We start from the raw sequence: 18,322 nt of genomic DNA on the forward strand, positions 1-18,322 counted from the left end.
GACTTTTTCTCTAGGATTAAGAAGGTAAAGATCTGTGCAAGAGCTATTTCTGACCATAGTCCAGTATGGTTAGAGATCAATAAGGACAATAGAGATAGGCGCTCGTGGCGCGTAAATGAGAACTTGTTTAGAAACCAGAAAAATGTGGAAGAATGTAAACAACGGATGAAGGATTTTTTTGAAATTAATATGAATAAGGATACGTCTATGGACATGGTTTGGGATGCTAGCAAGGCATATATGAGAGGGGTGCTGATATATATGAATAATAAATGCAGACGTACTTTGGAAGCTAGAAGGAAAGAATTGGAGAATGAAATTAAGGAAAAAGAGAAGGCCTTGACTTTGAATCCAGGGGATGTGAAGACTAAGGAGGCTATCAAGCTATTAAGAGGGCAATTTGATAAATTAATGGCTGATCAAGTGGCAACCAACTTGAGATTTGCTAGGCATAATACTTTTTGCAATGCTAATAAGCCAGGTAGATGGCTAGCTTATAGACTAAGGAAAAAGCAGAGGGCTTCTAACATAGACAAAATTGAACATAAGGGGAAGTTAGTGTTTCAACAGGACTTTATTAAGGAAGCCTTCGTGGATTTCTATTCTAAATTATATGCTAAGGAGAAGATTAATGAAAAAGATATTGATGAGTATTTGGAGAATGCTAGCATCCCGGTTCTCACGCAAGTACAAAAAGAGGAGATTAATCAATTGATTACAGAAGAAGAAATATTTACAGTAATTAAGGAGTTGAAGGTTGACAAAGCGCCAGGTACAGATGGTCTGACTGCGGCCTACTACAAAAATTTACAATTAGAGATGGTTAAACCGTTAAAGGAATTGTTCCAGACAATCCAGAGAGGGGGAAAGGTGCCTCCATCTTGGAGAACTGCTTTTATCTCTTTGATTCCGAAGGAAGACCAAGATGCTACTCAAGTAAAAAACTATAGACCGATATCACTACTAAATACAGACTATAAGATATTTGCTAAGGTGTTGGCTAATAGATTGATGAGGGTTCTGCAACGGGTGATTCATGGGGATCAAACTGGGTTTATTAGTGGTAGGCAAATGAAAAATAATGTGAGGCATATAGTTGATGTGTTGGAATTTTTGGAAAGGAATAACCAGATCCCTGCGGCGCTAATTTTTTTAGATGCTGAAAAAGCCTTTGATCAATTGAATTGGCAATTCTTGATGAAAGTTTTAGATAAAATGAACTTTGGGGATAAATTTTTGCAACCAATTAGGGCATTATATCAAAAACAAACTGCCCGAATAATAGTTAACAATAGCTTGACTGAAGCTTGTAGTATTGAGAAGGGTACAAGGCAAGGGTGCCCGCTATCGCCTTTGTTATTTGTGTTAACATTGGAGATATTATTGGTAAAAATACGAAATTCGGAAAGAATTAAGGGTATACGGATTAGAGATCAGGATTATAGATTGAGAGCGTTTGCAGATGATCTGGTTGTTACAGTGACCCAGCCTGAGAGCTCTGTTGTGGACCTGATGGAGATAATAATGCAATATGGGAAGGTTTCCGGATTTAAAGTTAATGTACAAAAAACTAAAATTTTGGCCAAAAACATGACAGTATCGCAAAAGGCCCTTCTAGAAGGGTTAACTGGATTTGAGATTGTCAAAAGGGTCAAATATCTGGGGGTGCTTTTGTCGCCCTCTAATACAAAATTATATAAAAATAATTATGAAAAATTATGGGGAAAAATCCAAAAAGAAATGGAGAGTTGGGAAAAATTGCAATTGTCTTTACTGGGAAGAATTGCAGCAGTGAAAATGAATGTCCTGCCTAAATTCTTGTTTCTATTTCAAATGATACCGATTCTTAAGAAAGATTCTAATTTGGAGGAATGGCAGAGAGGTATCAATAAATTTGTTTGGGCAGGGAAAAGACCACGAGTCAAACTTAAGATTATGCAGGATACTCGTGAAAGAGGTGGTCTTAAAATGCCTAATTTTAAATTATATTATGAAGCTGCTGCGTTAGTAGGTATAAGTGATTGGATCAATTTGACACAAGAGAGATTATTAAATCTTGAGGGCCACGACTTGTTGTTTGGTTGGCATGCATATTTGTTGTATGATAAGAAGGTAGATAATGTGTTTAGAGTGCATATTTTAAGACAGGCATTGCTGAGAGTTTGGAAGAAGTACAGACATAAGCTAGACTGCAAGATACCATTGTGGGCAATTCCAAAACACGCAATAGAAAATATACATGCTGGTTTCAAACATGATGTGACTACGTACAAAGAGATTCTAAACTTGGAAAGAAATGTCTGGTGTTTGAAACCATATAGTGTCTTGCGAGATGAGAAGATTGTTCAGAATTGGTTTCAATATACTCAGCTACGGGCCAGGTGGAAAGAAGATCAGAAAAATGGTTTTACAATGACTGATGAAAATCTGATAAAGCAAATCAGAAATCAGGGTCCAGCACATATTAAACGGATATATCTTGCATTGATAGAGATTGATTCAGAAACAGAGCTTGTTAAGGACTGTATGATAAAATGGGCCCAAAATATTCAAGAAGTTATTACGATGGACACGTGGGAAAAGATTTGGGTGAGGAATGTAAAATTTACACAAGCTCAAAATCTAAGAGAGAACTTTTACAAAATGTTTTATAGATGGCATTTAGATCCTAAAAAGCTTGCAAGTATGTATCCGAGCTATCAACCAAAATGTTGGAGGTGTGGTGATGAAGATGCAACATATTTTCATATATGGTGGACTTGTAAAAAGGTTAAGGCCTTTTGGATAAAAATTTGGTGGAATATGCAGAAGATTTTCAAGCAAAGGATAAAGTTCTGTCCGCAACTCTTCTTGCTGGGAATAATTACGGATGCTACGGTTGTGGACACTAAGTTGATGTTGAATTTAATCACGGCAGCAAGACTCTTAATAGGTCAGTATTGGAAGAAAGAGGAACTGCCGACTATAGAAGAATGGACTTTAAAGGTTTCCGACCTGGCAGAGATGGCAAAGATCTCGGCTTATCTGAAAGATCACTCGCAAGAACGTTATATTATGGAATGGCGAAAATGGGTTGAGTACATCCAGAACAAATATAGGGTTAAGAAGTTTCATGTTGCATTTGAATAAGTCTTCCTTCGCTTTCTCTTTCTTTATTTCCTTTTTTTCCCTTTCTTTTTCCTTTTCTATATATATTTAATATTATTAAGATTTGTATTATCCTGTATAAGCTAGAGAGTGATGGATTTTAGAGTTTATGGTTGTTAGCATATGCTTGTTTATGATTGTTTTTCTTTGCTATACCTTGTATTTAGCTCTGGGAAGTCGGGGGGGGGGAGGGGGGGAGGGGTAGGGAGGGAGGGAGAGGGGAGGGGGAGGGGGGATTGTTAAAGATAAACTGTATGTTAAAACTTTTCAATAAAAAAAAAGAATCAAATCAAATCTCTTGTTCCCCATTTAGACCTTCACAGTACTGCAGAAGGGCAGCCACAACATCACTTTGATGACCAGAGATGGTGATGTAGAGCTGAGTTTCATCTAAATACTGATGGTATCTCATCCCATGGTATTGGATGATCTCACGCAGTGATTTCATGTAGATGTTTGAAAAAGCCATATTCATGTTAAATTGATTTTGCAGATCTGTTTGTCAAAATTCAATGATTTGGGGAATAAAAACCAAGAATGCTAACACTCATTTTGATCCTATATCTGATTCTAATCTGATGTTATTCTTTTCCTTAAGAAGTATAAGCACACAGTACTATTGTACCTAGAAAAATTGGTAATGTCCATAAAATCATGTCTATGAATGCAAAATGTATAGTACATGTTAATATATCACAGTTTCAACTTGCAACATAACATTAAATTTAAATTAAATTTAACTATGAAAAACAAGATTGTTTTATATCCTCAAATGTTCCAATAAATTGTGTACATTGCTTCTCACAGAAGGGAAGCTATTTAAATAAAATGTGGAATGTCAGGTTTTGTTTTTTTAAAAAAGTGTTTTATTATTTATTACTGCATTTTCCCTAAGACAGGATGGATAACCCATGGCCTGTGGTCACCCTGTAGTCATTAGTAACACTGTTGTCAATCCGCCAGCAATCTTAGAATCTGATTGTCTCTCCTTCCCTCCCACTGGGTCAAATTAAACTTCTACATGGAAGCTGAAAATTGTCAAGAGGCAAATTACTCTCCTTCCATTCTCAAAACCTCCTCCAAAATCAGCTTGGTTTCTCAGATTTAGTTAGATTCATTTGTTGACATTTGGCTGGTTTAATTATTTCTAGAATACAAAGTCTTAAAGTTAAATACCCAAAGGTACTCTTTATTTTATACTAATTTTATACTAACAAGAACAATTCAGTGAAACTGACTGAGATAGTGACTGATCTAAAATTTCCAAGTGAACTATGTGATCAAGGAGGATTTGAGCATGGATCCGGTACCTTAATCCTATATCAGTGTGATACAGCACACTCACTAAATGTGTAGGATTTAATTCAGTCATAAATTCTATTACGTTCGGTCAAGCCTGATTTAAATTGCATTTGAGCTATAGCCATTTTTCATAAAATTTGAATAATTTGGCTGAATTTCAAAGGCTTTATGCTATGTTTTAGTTTTACATTAAGTTTATTTTTTCTTTATTAACTGAAACAGAGATCAATTGTTAAATAGTTTAAATAACTCCTTTTCTGTGGAGAGAACCTTGAAAAGAGCCATAGGCCCAGAGAGATTGTTCCAAATAATCTAATTTTGGGGAGTTGATTTATATCTACAGCAGTACCACCTTTGTTTTTTACTATTTTTAGAAATTGACTTGATGGCCAGCATATCCTTGAACTGACATTTTAATCAGGGCTATTTCTGAGACGGAATGAGTGAGAGGAAAATAAATTGAAATATATCTTACAATTGTATAGTTATGTATTTGCCATTTTAAAGATGTTAAATCAAAACTTAAAAAAATTACTTGCAAAAAAAAAAATAAAGATGAGATTTTTTTCCATATGAGGTAAGTTCAAACATAGACCTATTTGGCTTTTTTCTTGAGTGTTGAAGCTATTGAAATCTGGGACATGGAGAAGTTGCAGGAATGAAGTATTTGTTATTCCCAAATGTCTGTCACAATCAAAGTATGTTTTCTGCAGTGATTTATTTATTTTCATAATGATATAATTATGATGCAGTTCACATGCTATCAAGAGATTAAAATTGTACTATCCCTTAGTCTTCCTCTTACTATTGTTTATCTGTACACCTACTTCCCAGTTTATCAATCTTTTTGCTGGCTTGTCCACATATCCTACTTATTCCTTTCCAGAAATATCAATAAAACTTTGAGTTAATGGACTTGTCTATTAATTGGGATGGGATATTTAGATTCAATTTTGTCATTGCTGTTAGGCTTTGGCAACTGCCTAAACTAATAATGATTCATTTCCAAGGACAATTTTCAAGGAGTTCTTTTTAGTAAGATATATTGAGATGAATTTATTTAATAGAGCTACAAAAATTCCAGAAAGTGAACTATTGCTCAGTTTAGAATCAATATATTTTGCATTGATTTGGGTGACGGTTTCCTGCATCCCTCTGTTTCACAAACATAGGATGCACTGAAGAGAAAATATTTCTCTTCATCAATAGTGGGGAAGCTTGAATCTGCTTTTCATATGAAGGTTGCCTGAACTCATTAAACTGAGGCCTGTAAGGTTGAGGTTCTGTGTTGCTGATTTGTAGTCTAAAACTTGAAAGCAATAAAATTTTGATTTTGTTCTAAATTTAGAACAACATATAGTTTAATTAAAAATAAGTTAAATAATTGGGAGTAAGTTATTTGTATGGGTTCAGTTTATGAGATGCTATTTTCTTGTCTGTGTCTGAATATTAGCTAAAAATATGAAGTTGCTCAATCAGAATATATTGGTCTAGAGTTATTAATATGTGGTATTTTTTTATTTTTTGCAGAGAATGGGCTAACCAAGCTTCATCCCTCCATTTTCTAAGAATTTTAATTTGTATAAGATTATTAATGAGAGATCCATGCTATCAGGTTGGCTTGTCTTTAATTTACCTTTTAAAATATTCAGCATTACATTCTGTAACACAACTTTAACTACTGGTTAAATATTAATGCAAGTCAATGGCCTTTCTAATAACAAGTTATATTTCCTTATGCAATTTGTACATCTAGTTAGTAAATTCTATTCTGATTATTGACGTGCTAATATGGAATGATTTGAATGCATTTTCAATTTGTCAGCATTGTCCTAAATCTATAAATAAATTTAAAGCAACTGATTTTTTTCACTATTGCAGTAGTGAAGCATTAAAATGTTTTATTCAATTAATTCAGCAAAGCAGTAAAAGAGGAGCAGTGTGGTTTTCAGTTCTGCTAAATTGCTCTAAACCAATTTTCTGTTTGCCAGTATGGACCCAAATGCAGAACCCAAAAACCAATAATCAAGGCTTACTGTAGTAATTATTTAAAATATAGGAATTCCGTCCAGAAAATAATGGAAGGGACTCCCACAGACTAAACTATGCACTCATATATTTCAGGAAAGGAGAAAAATTATATAGTTATACATAGGTAATAGATGATGAAAGCATAGATATTCATAATTAGCAAACCTCAAATTACCTCCCGCTCTTCTACCATTACTATACCCAAGAAAGAATTATTGTCTTAATGAAATGATGCATATCAGTTACGTTATCATAGAAATTTATGTAAAGCGGAGTACCAAGCATTTCAAGGTTGCTCCAATTAGCACACATTCCTTCTATGTTTCTGCCTTGCTAATATGCTCCCACTTCTCCAAAAATTTGTTTCCTCACACAGGCAATTCCTTGAAAATGTATTTATCCTATCTTTAAAAACATGAGAGTGTTATTAGGTGGCATACAAACCTAATAACATTTAAAATCATGAAAGACTGAAATAATTTTTAAAAAACCTCCTGTTCTACTGGTTTCAGATACTGACTCACACAATTTTATGTATTTATTATTTATTGATCAAATTTTGAAACCACTCATTTCTCTCATAGATGGACTCTGGTGTACAAATAACATATTAAAACATGAAATAGTATATAAAATTAAAAAAGAGGCAAAGTTTATTAAAATTCAACATTAAAAATTAATTAAAAGGCAAGGGCAGGGCTTTCAGGCAGTAACCAGCTACAGGGTTGGCTGAAAGCCTAAAGCAAGAAAGCAGAGCCATGTTTTTAAATCTTTCTGAAAGGCCAAGAGAGTAGGGGCCCATCTCATCCCTGGGAGAGAGTGTTCCAGACGATGGGGGTAACTCTCTTCTTGGACCCAACCAGTTGGAATTCTTTTACTGACATGTCTGCAACATATCCTCCCTGCCTGACCAAGTGAAACAGGATGATGTAACAGGAAGAACACAGTTCTATAGATAACCTGGCCCTGTGCATATAGGACTTCAAAGATCATAACAACACCTTGAATTGGACCTGGGAGCAAAATACTACTCAGTGAAGCTTATGCAGCAAAAGTATTACATGTGTCATTCTTTGGGCAACCAACATTGCTTGTGCAGCTGCATTCTGTATCACCTAAAGCTTCCGGATACTTTTCAAGGGTAGCTCCGTGTAGAGCTTATTACAATGGTCCAAATGGGAGATGATCAGGACATGAGTGATCAAGCAAAGAGCCTCCTTACTCAGGAAAGAGCTCAGTGGGCTCACAACATTAAGTTGAACAAAGGCTCTCAGCCACAGCTGATAATTGTTCTTTGAGCTAGAGCCATGTCCAGGAGCCCAGATCATGCACTGAATCAGTCTGGGGTAGTGAACACCATCCAAGATAAAAAATGATAAACACCCAGATACAGGCGGGCATACCCACAGTCACTCTACCTTACCAGGGTTCAGTTGAAGTCTATTCCCCACAGCCTCCAAGTATCACAAAAGAATTTCCACACCGTCACTCACTTTGCCCAGGACAGAGATATATAACTGGGTGTCATCAGCATACTGATGATATTTTGTGCCATGGTGATATATGATCAAATCATCTGTTTGGCATAAAAATTAAAAAGGTGCAGAAAAAGCCCCAAGCCCTGCAACACCCCACAAAGCAGGGCTGTGATCTTGGACCTTTTGTTTCATATCAATATCAGTTGAGATCATCCTCAGAGGAAGGAGGTGAACCAGTACAGAACTGTGCCACTCACCCTCAATTCCCTAAGTCAGATTAAAAAGATACAATTGTCAATGATATAAAAAGTTCCCAAGAGGTCAAGAAGAGCCAGATGAGTTCAGTTTACTCAAGGTCAAAGAAGTAACAGTCAAGGTATGCAAACTAAAACAGTAGCTGACAGACACTTGCCTAAATGGTTTGCTGCTAATAGGAGCTGGTAACAGGAGTATACTTGGATTTCAGTAAGACATTTGACAAAGTGGGCCACAACCTACTTCTTGATAAGCTGGAAAAATGTGGGATAGACAGCATCACCATCAGATGGATTTGTAACTGACTGACAAACCGCACTCAATATGCAGTGCTTAATGGAATTACATTGCTTCTAGATGGAGGGAAGTAAGCAGTGAGTCACCCCAAGGTTCTGTTTTAGACCCAGTATTCTTCAATGTCTTCATAAATGATTTAGATGAGGGAATAGAAGAGGAACTCATCAAATTCGCAGATGATGCCAAATAGGTAGGAATAGCCAACATCCCAGAAGATAGGCCCAAGATCCAGATGGATCTTGACAAACTTGAACACAGGTCCTATCTAACAAAATAAATTCAGTGTAGAGAAAAAGAAGATTTTGCACTTAGGGAAGAAAAACCAAGTGTACAGGTTCCAGAGCACCAGAAGGCAAGATGAGAAACAACAGATAGAAATTAATCAAGGAGAGAACCAACCTAGAACTAAGGAGAAATTTCTTGACAATGAGAACAATCAGCCAGTGGAATGGCTTTCCTACAGAAGTTGTGGGTGCTCCATCACTGGAGGCTTTTAAGAAGAGAATGAACATCCATTTATCCAAAATGGTATAGGCCCTTTGGTACAGGGGTTTGGATTAGAAGACCTACAAGGCCCCTTCCAACTGATAATGATGATGGTGATGGTGATGTAAGAGAATAGTACAAAATAGTCCAAGATTCAAAGAGCCAGGTCATAGTTCTCAACCAATCCAAAGGTCATAATTTCACAGACAGAATCATACAAAGGTTATAAAAAGCCATATATGAGATGGTTGTTTTCTGCAGAACTGCCTCTTAAATCAGGCTGCAGCCAACTGCCAGTATCAAGATATTTATTGCCTTCTTGGTAAGACACCTGATGGAATGTCTCTGCTCTCCTCTTCTCTGTACTCGTTGGGTGCTGGGGCATAAAGGACCTATATCATTAGTATTTAACTGCTCTTTGGCTTTGCATCTTCTGATGCTCGTACTCCACAGATTATGCTGGAGTGACTTCTTCAAAGTAAAAGTCAGTGTCTGAGTCATAACCCGTGACAAAATCCAAGAATGCAAAACAACAGGCACTTGACATCACAGAGCCATCGTGCATGTTCATCATGGGATCCCCAAGGCTGGTGGAAAAAAACATGTTTTAGGGACTTTTCAGAGGACAAGTAGGGATGAAATCAATCTCATCTCAGGTGAAATGATGTTCTAGAGGGCAGGGGCCACAGCAATAAAGGCATGCTGTCTGGGTCCTGCCAGATGGAACTCTTTAATTGGCAGGACAGACATATATTTCCTGCTCAACCTAATAAAATAGTACATAGAATTGGAAATACATTTGACATACTTACTTTTGTTTTCTCTTCTTTAGGAAGTTCTTCACAATCTAGGTGGAATTGACAGTTTAGCACAGGTAAAGTTTTTCCAAAAAAATGATTGTTTTTATACATTGTGTTCAAAAGAGTAGCCCCACAGCGAAATAGGTGGCAAATACATTTAATAACACAAACAAATACATAAATAATTTCCTGTTTTCAAGGGACCACTAAACAAAGGCTGTTCAGCTTTTGAGATAATCAAAAAAAACAACAGATAAGCAAAGATGAAAATATTGATAAAATCTAAATGTAGAACTGGGAATGGGAAAGGGATGAATGAATTGTTAAAGGGGAATTTTGTTTGGTATAAAATGTAATAGAGTAAAATTCTGAAAGGCTTTCAAGATTCTGTTTGATACCCAGCAACAATAAGGAAACATTTCTGAAATCCTGCTATTCCTCTTTTTGGACCTCACTTACCTTAAAAGGCTAACATCAAACTGGAAAGGTTCTTGAGTTATCTTTTATGAAACTACTTTAATTATTTGTTCCTCCCTTTCCTATTCCCAGGACCAGGACTGTATTCCATTAAACAATGAAGAAGAAATTAAAAAATGCCAAACTATCCAAAGGGTCAAAATGCTCAATCCCTGCTATTATTTGGTATAAAATAACTTGGTGTTAATTTTTAGTCTGTGTATGGTTAAGGAAACTACTACTGCTACAACTATAATATTTCTTGGAAGAAGATGGTATTTTTTTATAAATGTACTATGGTTGTATACTGTAGTGAGCTTAATATTTTCTGTTGGGTTTCATTTTTATAACACACAGCAGTTTTTGTATTTTTCGATAATGACAGAGGTTAAAAAATGATAATCTCTTTATAAGGGAAAAAGGGGGACATGATAATAAGAAGCAAACTAATAAGCTGCCATATTACAGATATACTCTTCTCCTAAACCAGTTTTGATTTGTGGCAGAAATTAGCAACTTTTTCCTGTGTTATACTGATGACATGCAATGGCAATGATGACATCCTCTAAAATCAGTAAGATAAATTTGAAAATTAAACTGCCAAAACCCCACAAGATTGTGAAAGCTAATTCAGTAATATTATTCCCCTAGAAATCATTCATTATTACAGGACACCAACTATTCTTGCCTGAAATCGTATTAAGAAATCCCATTATAATTTTATGATATTTGTTGGGTTTGCAAAATTTTGGCTATAGTAGTTTGGGGTAACATGGGAAACAATTGGGCATTGCTAGAAAATTGGTAAAAAAATGTAGAGACTGCAGTTCACTGTCTAAATATAAGATCATGCACTTGGGGAAAAAGAATCCTCTGGCAGAATACGGTGTTGTGGGTTAGAGTTAGAACAACAGACGAAAAGGATTTAGGTGTGCTCATAGTAAATAATTGCAAATGAATAAACTGTGTCCAGGCAGCTCTGAAGGCAAAAACAATTTTGGGATGCATCACTAAGGGGTCACTAGCAGGAAAAATGAGGTCTTTAGTCAGAACCTATTTGGAATGCTGTGCTCAGTTCTGGAGATGCCACTTGTGATGACCCAGGGCACAGCAAAGAGGCAATGCAGTCAGCTGGCAATTCAAACAGTTGTTTTATTGCTCCAAATTTTCCCTAAATGCTCCCACACTTGCTGGCAAGCCTCCAACAAAAGAACACACATGCCCCCCCCCCTTTCAGCCAACTCAAATACAGTCTGATTAGCATAAGAAAGTACTCAAAGCCATAGATATAACAAGGAAGAAAATATAAACTTATTGAGTCTGTTTGAATCCAAGCTTGCCTGAGCAGTTTTCAAAAGAGAGAATCCAAAATACAGTCCGAGGTCTTTAAACATTCAAGCAACATGGTCAGTCAGTCCAATAGTCAGAGTTTCCAGGTTTCCAAACAGAAGTCACAGAACAAGAGATCAGCAACAATACACAACCCTCCAAGGAATCAGTGTTTGTTCCTGACAAATGCCCCTCCCCACAGCATCTCTTTAAATCTCACTCTCCAGGTGTTCTTTGTGGAGAAGGGTGTGACACTCTCCTCCAGAGTAATTGAGCCTGCCTGTATTGTTCCCTCCTTTTCTCCACTCTCCGTGCTCTAGGATCAGGTGGGGGTGGCCCTTGCTCATCGCCTGAACTCTGCCTCTCCTGTTCCTCCTGTTCCAATCCTGAAAGGCCCTGGCCTGCCTCGGCCTGCTCTTCCCCACATTCCTCTGAAGCCACAGACACCTCTCTCTCGGCCTCCATAAGGTCCGGTTCCAGTTCATTTTCCTCCACAGATTCAGGCTCACATGAAGGCATGACACCACTTAAAGATATTAATAAGACTGAGTGAGTCCAGAGACAGGCAACAAATATGATGCAAGGTCTGAGGGTCAAAACATATCAGGAGAGATTGGAGGAACTGAATATGTATAGCTTTGAGGACAGAAGGGATAGGGGGGATGTGATTGAAACATCTAAATATATTATTTTCAATATTAAGCAAAAATCAAGAACACTGGGGCATAACCTCAAGCCAACAGGAGGAAAGTTCAAAAGTAATGTTAGAAAGTATTACTTCACAAAAAGAGTAATGGAAGCTTGGAACCAAGTGGAGATAGTAAGTTAGATAATGAGTCATTCATCAGTAACTAAGTTTTAATGTGTTTGGGATAAGCACATGTAAAATCATCCAGAAAAAAATAAAGATAAAACAATTAAAAATTAAAAATCTTCATATTTATCTTGGAAGCTCTGAGGTGTTTCTGGTTTGAAAGGATTAGCCAGTGATATCACCATTGCTCGGGGACATCCAAATTGGTACCTATTTATCTACTTGCATTTGTACCATTTTGAACTGCAGGAGTGGAGCGAATGATGGGAGTTCACCCCACCACACAGCAGTATTCGGGTCTCGAACGCAGGTTTGCAGATTGTCAACCCAGCATTCTAACCATACGAGCCATTTATTTAATAACTAAATATTTTTTTAAAGAAACCTCAAAGGGCAGACTTGATGGACCACTAGGTCTTTTTCTGCCATCAGTTTTCTATATTTTATGTTCCTATTAGAGTGATGAGATCTGTATCATATTATTGTTGGATTGTGTTGAAGTCAGACAAGCTCAGTATTGATCTACAGGTGAAACTCAAAAAATTAGAATATCGTGCAAAAGTTCATTTATTTCAGTAATACAACTTAAAAGGGGAAACTAATATATGAGATAGACTCATTACATGCAAAGCAAGATAGTTCAAGGCATGATTTGTCATAATTGTGATGATTATGACCAGTGCTTTTTTTGTAAAAGAAAAAGGTGCCGGAACTCACACATGTCATACAACCTGCCTTTCCTACCCTACAAGGTTCTATCCAAAAAAGGTGCCGGAACTCCGTTCTGAGCGTTCTATGACAAAAAAAGCCCTGATTATGGCGTACAGCTCATGAAAACCCCAAATCCACAATCTCAGAAAATTAGAATATTACATGCAATCAATAAAACAAGGAGCGTACATAGAACAATATCAGACCTCTGAAAAGTATAAGCATGCATATGTACTCAGTACTTGGTTTGGGCCCCTTTTGCAGCAATTACTGCCTCAATGCTGCGTGGCATGGAAGCTATCAGCCTGTGGCACTGCTGAGGTGTTATGGAAGACCAGGATGCTTCAATAGCGGCCTTCAGCTCTTCTGCATTGTTCGGTCTCATGTCTCTCATCTTTCTCTTGGCAATGTCCCATAGATTCTCTATGGGGTTCAGGTCAGGCGAGTTTGCTGGCCAATCAAGCACAGTAATCCCACGGTCATTGAACCAGGTTTTGGTGCTTTTGGCAGTGTGGGCAGGTGCCACGTCCTGCTGGAAAATGAAGTCAGCATCCCCATAAAGCTTGTCTGTGGAAGGAAGCATGAAGTGCTCCAAAATCTCCTGGTAGATGGCTGTGTTGACCCTGGACTTAATGAAGCACAGTGGGCCAACACCAGCAGATGGCATGGCTCCCCAAATCAACACAGACTGTGGAAACTTCACACTGTACTTCAAGCATCTTGCAGTGTGTGCCTCTCCATTCTTCCTCCAGACTCTGGGTCCTTGGTTTCCAAATGAGATGCAAAAGTTGCTCTCATCAGAAAAGAGGACTTTGGACCACTTTTTCTTTTACACTTTTCCCTTCCACATAACTTTCTATTAATGTGCTTTGATACAGCACTTTGGGAACATCCAACTTCTTTTGCAGTTATCTTTTGAGGCTTTCCCTCCTTATGGAGGGTGTCAATGATGGTTTTCTGCACAACTGTCAGGTCAGCAGTCTTTCCCATGATTGTGATTCCTACTGAACCAGACTGAGAGACCATTTAAAGGCTCAGGAACCCTTTGCAGGTGTTATGGCTTAATTAGCTGATTAGAGTGGGACACTTTGAGCCTAGAATACTGCACCTTTTCACAATATTCTAATTTACTGAGATATTGGATTTGGGGTTTTCATGAGCTGTAAGCCATAATCATCACAATTATGACAAATCACGGCTTGAACTATCTTGCTTTGCATGTAATGAGTCTATCTCATATATTAGTTTCCCCTTTTAAGTTGCATTACTGAAATAAATGAACTTTTGCACGATATTCTAATTTTTCGAGTTTCACCTGTAATGCAAAGATCACTAAATATTTTAATGCATAGTGAACATTCAGAATTTGAAGAACATTATGGAAACTCACAAAATAGGCAATTAGTAACATTCCACAGCATGGGCTGATAGTAATTCCCAATCATTTTATTATTTCAAACTAACAGAAAGTTGGATATACTGTAAATTATGTAAAAAAGAAAAAGCTCCTTGTCATCATCATGTTGGGGATGTTAGACCAATAGGATTGATCTGTCAAGTTTACAATCATGTAAAGCAGACCTGGGTATTTTGCAAGCCACCTCTGGCCTGTGACATTGATGATTGGGGGCAGGGCGTTGGGGGTGGGGTAGTGGGGTAGTAGCAAAGGGGTGGGCAAGGTGGTGTTGGTAGAGGGCAAAAGATCAGTGCAGCATCAGTGGCATGGGTGGGGTAGCTGCAGGACCAGGGTGACATTGGCCCTTCACAGCATCACGCTTTCTAATTTTCCCTTGGAAAAATTAATTGACCACCCCTGATCTAAAGTTTATAATTTTGTGTTATCCATTCAGTATAGTGCAAGTCTTAGCAATTCTGTAGGCCAGGTCTCTCCACATCTTTTGATCTTGCATTAGTTCTTTGAGTTTTTCTCTGCTCTGGTTGATGACAGCTTTGGTGGTGTCCAGCTACCATGTTCTTTGCCTGATTTCCTTTTACTACCATGTTTCCCCGAAAATAAGATAGGGTCTTGTTTTGGTGTTTTTTGTCTCCAAAAAAGGTACCAGGTCTTATTTTCGGGGGATGTCTTTTATACTCAGCTCTGGCACCGACAGCCCCACCCAGCCGGTCCACTTCTTCTGGCCGAAGGAACTGCTTCATTCTGCAGGTGGCAGCATTTTGCACCTAAGGCTTATGCAGCCGAGTATCGAGCTATGGAATTAATCCATAGCTCGGTTCTCAGGTGCAGAGGTCTTGCAGAACTGAGCTATGGATTGAATCCATAGCTCGGTTTTTGGCTGCAGTGGCCTTCTGGAGAGGCCTGTGACTAAGAAATGCAGGTCTGGCTGCAAAAGACACCGCAGAAGAAGTGGGCCGGCGAGGAGAGGCCTGGCTGCAAGGTAAGTGGGTGCGGGCACGTGGGACAGCTCCACCCCCCACCACCACCCTAGCTTTATTTTTAGGTGTGTGCCTTGCAATAAAACTAGGGCTTATTTTTGGGGTAGGTCTTATATTAGGCCCACCCCCCAAAATCAAGTTAGGTCTTAATTTTCTGGCTAGGCCTTACTTTCAGGGAAACATGGTACTAATACTTCCAAATATAATTGCTTTCTCCAATGAATTCTTCCCCATGAAAGATAAAATTACAGAAAAACAATTGTCCAGGCTTTTAGATCAGTCTTTTCCAGTCCTACTTTCAGATGCCAGGATTTAAATCTTATAGACTGTATGAAAAAGGGCTGATGAGGTGGGAACCAGCAGTTGCCAAAAATACAGAATTATTACATTAAGTTAGTTAATGGCCATCAAGCAAACTATCAAGAAATTATTAACTTAGAAAGCTGGAAGGGAAAGACAATAACATTAAAATATGAACTACCAATATCCTCATATATATTTCAAACATTCTAAATTCCTTGTATGCAGTAAAATTTCTGATCCATTGGAATTGTGTCTAAGAGTTTCTGTTAAACTAAGAATTGAATAAGTGCCTAAGTGCCAGGAAAGAAGTAAAAGAGAAGGAAGAGTTAAATTTCCAGCTATTCTGGGTGGTATTACCAAGCCATAGTTTGAAACCTGATAAATGTTTTGTATGAATGCTTTTTTTCCTTGCAACCTCAATGTCATAATAATGTAAATTTTGTTTTATTTTTGTATTATTATTATTATTATTATTATTATTATTATTATTATTATTAGTAGTAGTAGTAGTAGTAGTAGTAGTAGTAGTAGTAGTAGTAGTATGTGGTATGTTGTGAAAAAGTACACCATTTACAGTTTGGGAGCACATATGTTATAAAATGTTATCATAACCTCTTGGTAATATATTTTAATTGTTTTATCATTTACAGTATATGGAAACAGTAACAAATGATTATCTTGCCTATGGAGAGGAGCAACATAATATAGACAAATTAGTCAACATGATATGTAAGTTTTAAGTAAAATAGCTTCCACTAAAATGAAGTAGTAAAATTGTAAAATAGAAAGTTTGAATGTTAGTTGAAATAACTAAGATTTCTGATATTGCAGTTGCTTTAACACAGCAATTAACACTAAATAAACAAATGAGATTGCTAATCTTAAAGGAATACCAAAGTTAAACCTGCTTCAATTTAATCCAGTAAAACCATAGAATTTCACTTAGTCAGGGATAATGAGGTCACACTAATTTAAACATGGCTTAACATACTTCACCATTTGTTTTAATGTATTTAAATGATAGCCACATGGGAGGGTCAAAAAAGGACTGCACCTATGTGATTAAATTTCTATCCATTTTTTAAAAATGCTCTAATTTATGTTAAAATTGGCAAGTTCTTACAGGTTTATGTTCATCTTGATATTTTAAACATCCCCATTCCTGCAGATATCACATTTAGAATCTTAAGTCTGACACTGAATCTTCAAAATCATGTCTCAGAATCTATTAAGTTCTGAAACAGATTGCTATTTTGTATATATACCATGAACTTTTTTCTTCAAAATTATTCAGATTAAGAATTTTATATGAGAGGCATATATTTTATTCAGTTTCTTTAATTCACAGATATTATTCAGAAACTTTCAGCTGTTAAAGATCAAAGAGAATGGGTTACAGCCAGTGGAGCACATAAGGTAAATGAATTAATGAAAAGAAACTAATCAGTTTCTTTGAAATTTATTGTTTTGTTTTTAGGTTTAGATTAAAAATAGGATCAAATGAAAATTACTGCAAGATCCAATCTAGTTCGGTCACCAGGACTAGAAGTTTACTCTTCCGAGCTTTAGGTCTCATGCTGGAGCCCATCCTTAGGGAACTTCTCTCTACTGCTCTACTATGTGACCATCATTCTGATTTCTGATGACTGGCTAAATGGCTGGCACACTATATGGCAGGGTGAGAACCCACTGTAGTACCCAGCAAGCTAAAGAACTGGACAGAAGGTACATACATGAACAAATTGGATAAAATGGATACCCACACACATTTATTACAAGAAGCTTGTGCAACAGACAAAGGAGAGAAAGGAAGAAAGAAGGTACAAGATCAACTATATGGCACACATATATCAAAAACATTTCATAAGCCATAGAACCACAGCTTCTGAGATCTGCAAGTGGGCATCACACACCGCCCAGAGGCTACAATATGAGGACAAATCATGCATTGCAAAGATTACTTCGAGGTGGCAGATACTTCTAATGTAATCTGCAGGATTTCTTGCACAGATTGTCCCTGTGATTATGTAAGACAGATGGGGAGGAAGCTAACTACCAGATTGCAAGAACACAAGTAAACAGACAAGGAGACCTGAACTCATTAGTAGCCTCACATTGCAATGAACAGGGACAAACATTCAATTTTGCAGCTACTGTTGGTCGTGCAGGTACAAAGATAGCCAGAGAAATGATTGAAGCCTGGGAAATGGACCACTTATCAGTCAATATGAGTGCTGATTGACCTTCAGCTTATCAAGTGCTTAGGAGCCGAGGACTTGGCGTACAAGGAAATAACAGCCAATTGCTGGCCATTAACACACCAATCAACCAATAGAAAGGTACCGCATAAATACGACTCATAGAATAGCTTAAAGCACACATTCCAGTAGTTCAGAAGTTCCCTGAGGATGGGCTCCAGCACAAGCCTGAAAGCTCAGAAGGGTAAACCTCTGGTCCTGTTGACCAACCCAGATTGGATCTTGCAACATTATCCTGGGACACATATATTTACCTTAATT

General features: G+C 37.3%; 1 protein-coding gene across 1 annotated transcript in view; it reads left to right on the plus strand.

Moving 5' to 3' along the window:
- The window catches only part of NEK10 (NIMA related kinase 10), a 166,281-nt gene that overhangs the window by 9,952 nt on the left and 138,007 nt on the right, over positions 1 to 18,322 (plus strand). The window contains exons 7-10 of the mRNA XM_081345079.1: positions 5,980 to 6,064; positions 9,829 to 9,870; positions 16,454 to 16,532; positions 17,152 to 17,219. Coding sequence (XP_081201205.1) covers positions 5,980 to 6,064; positions 9,829 to 9,870; positions 16,454 to 16,532; positions 17,152 to 17,219 — 274 coding nt within the window. The remainder of the gene's footprint in view (positions 1 to 5,979; positions 6,065 to 9,828; positions 9,871 to 16,453; positions 16,533 to 17,151; positions 17,220 to 18,322) is intronic.

Source organism: Vipera berus, assembly GCF_964194415.1.
Source record: "Vipera berus genome assembly, chromosome: Z".
In the NCBI taxonomy this organism is placed as follows: domain Eukaryota; kingdom Metazoa; phylum Chordata; class Lepidosauria; order Squamata; family Viperidae; genus Vipera; species Vipera berus.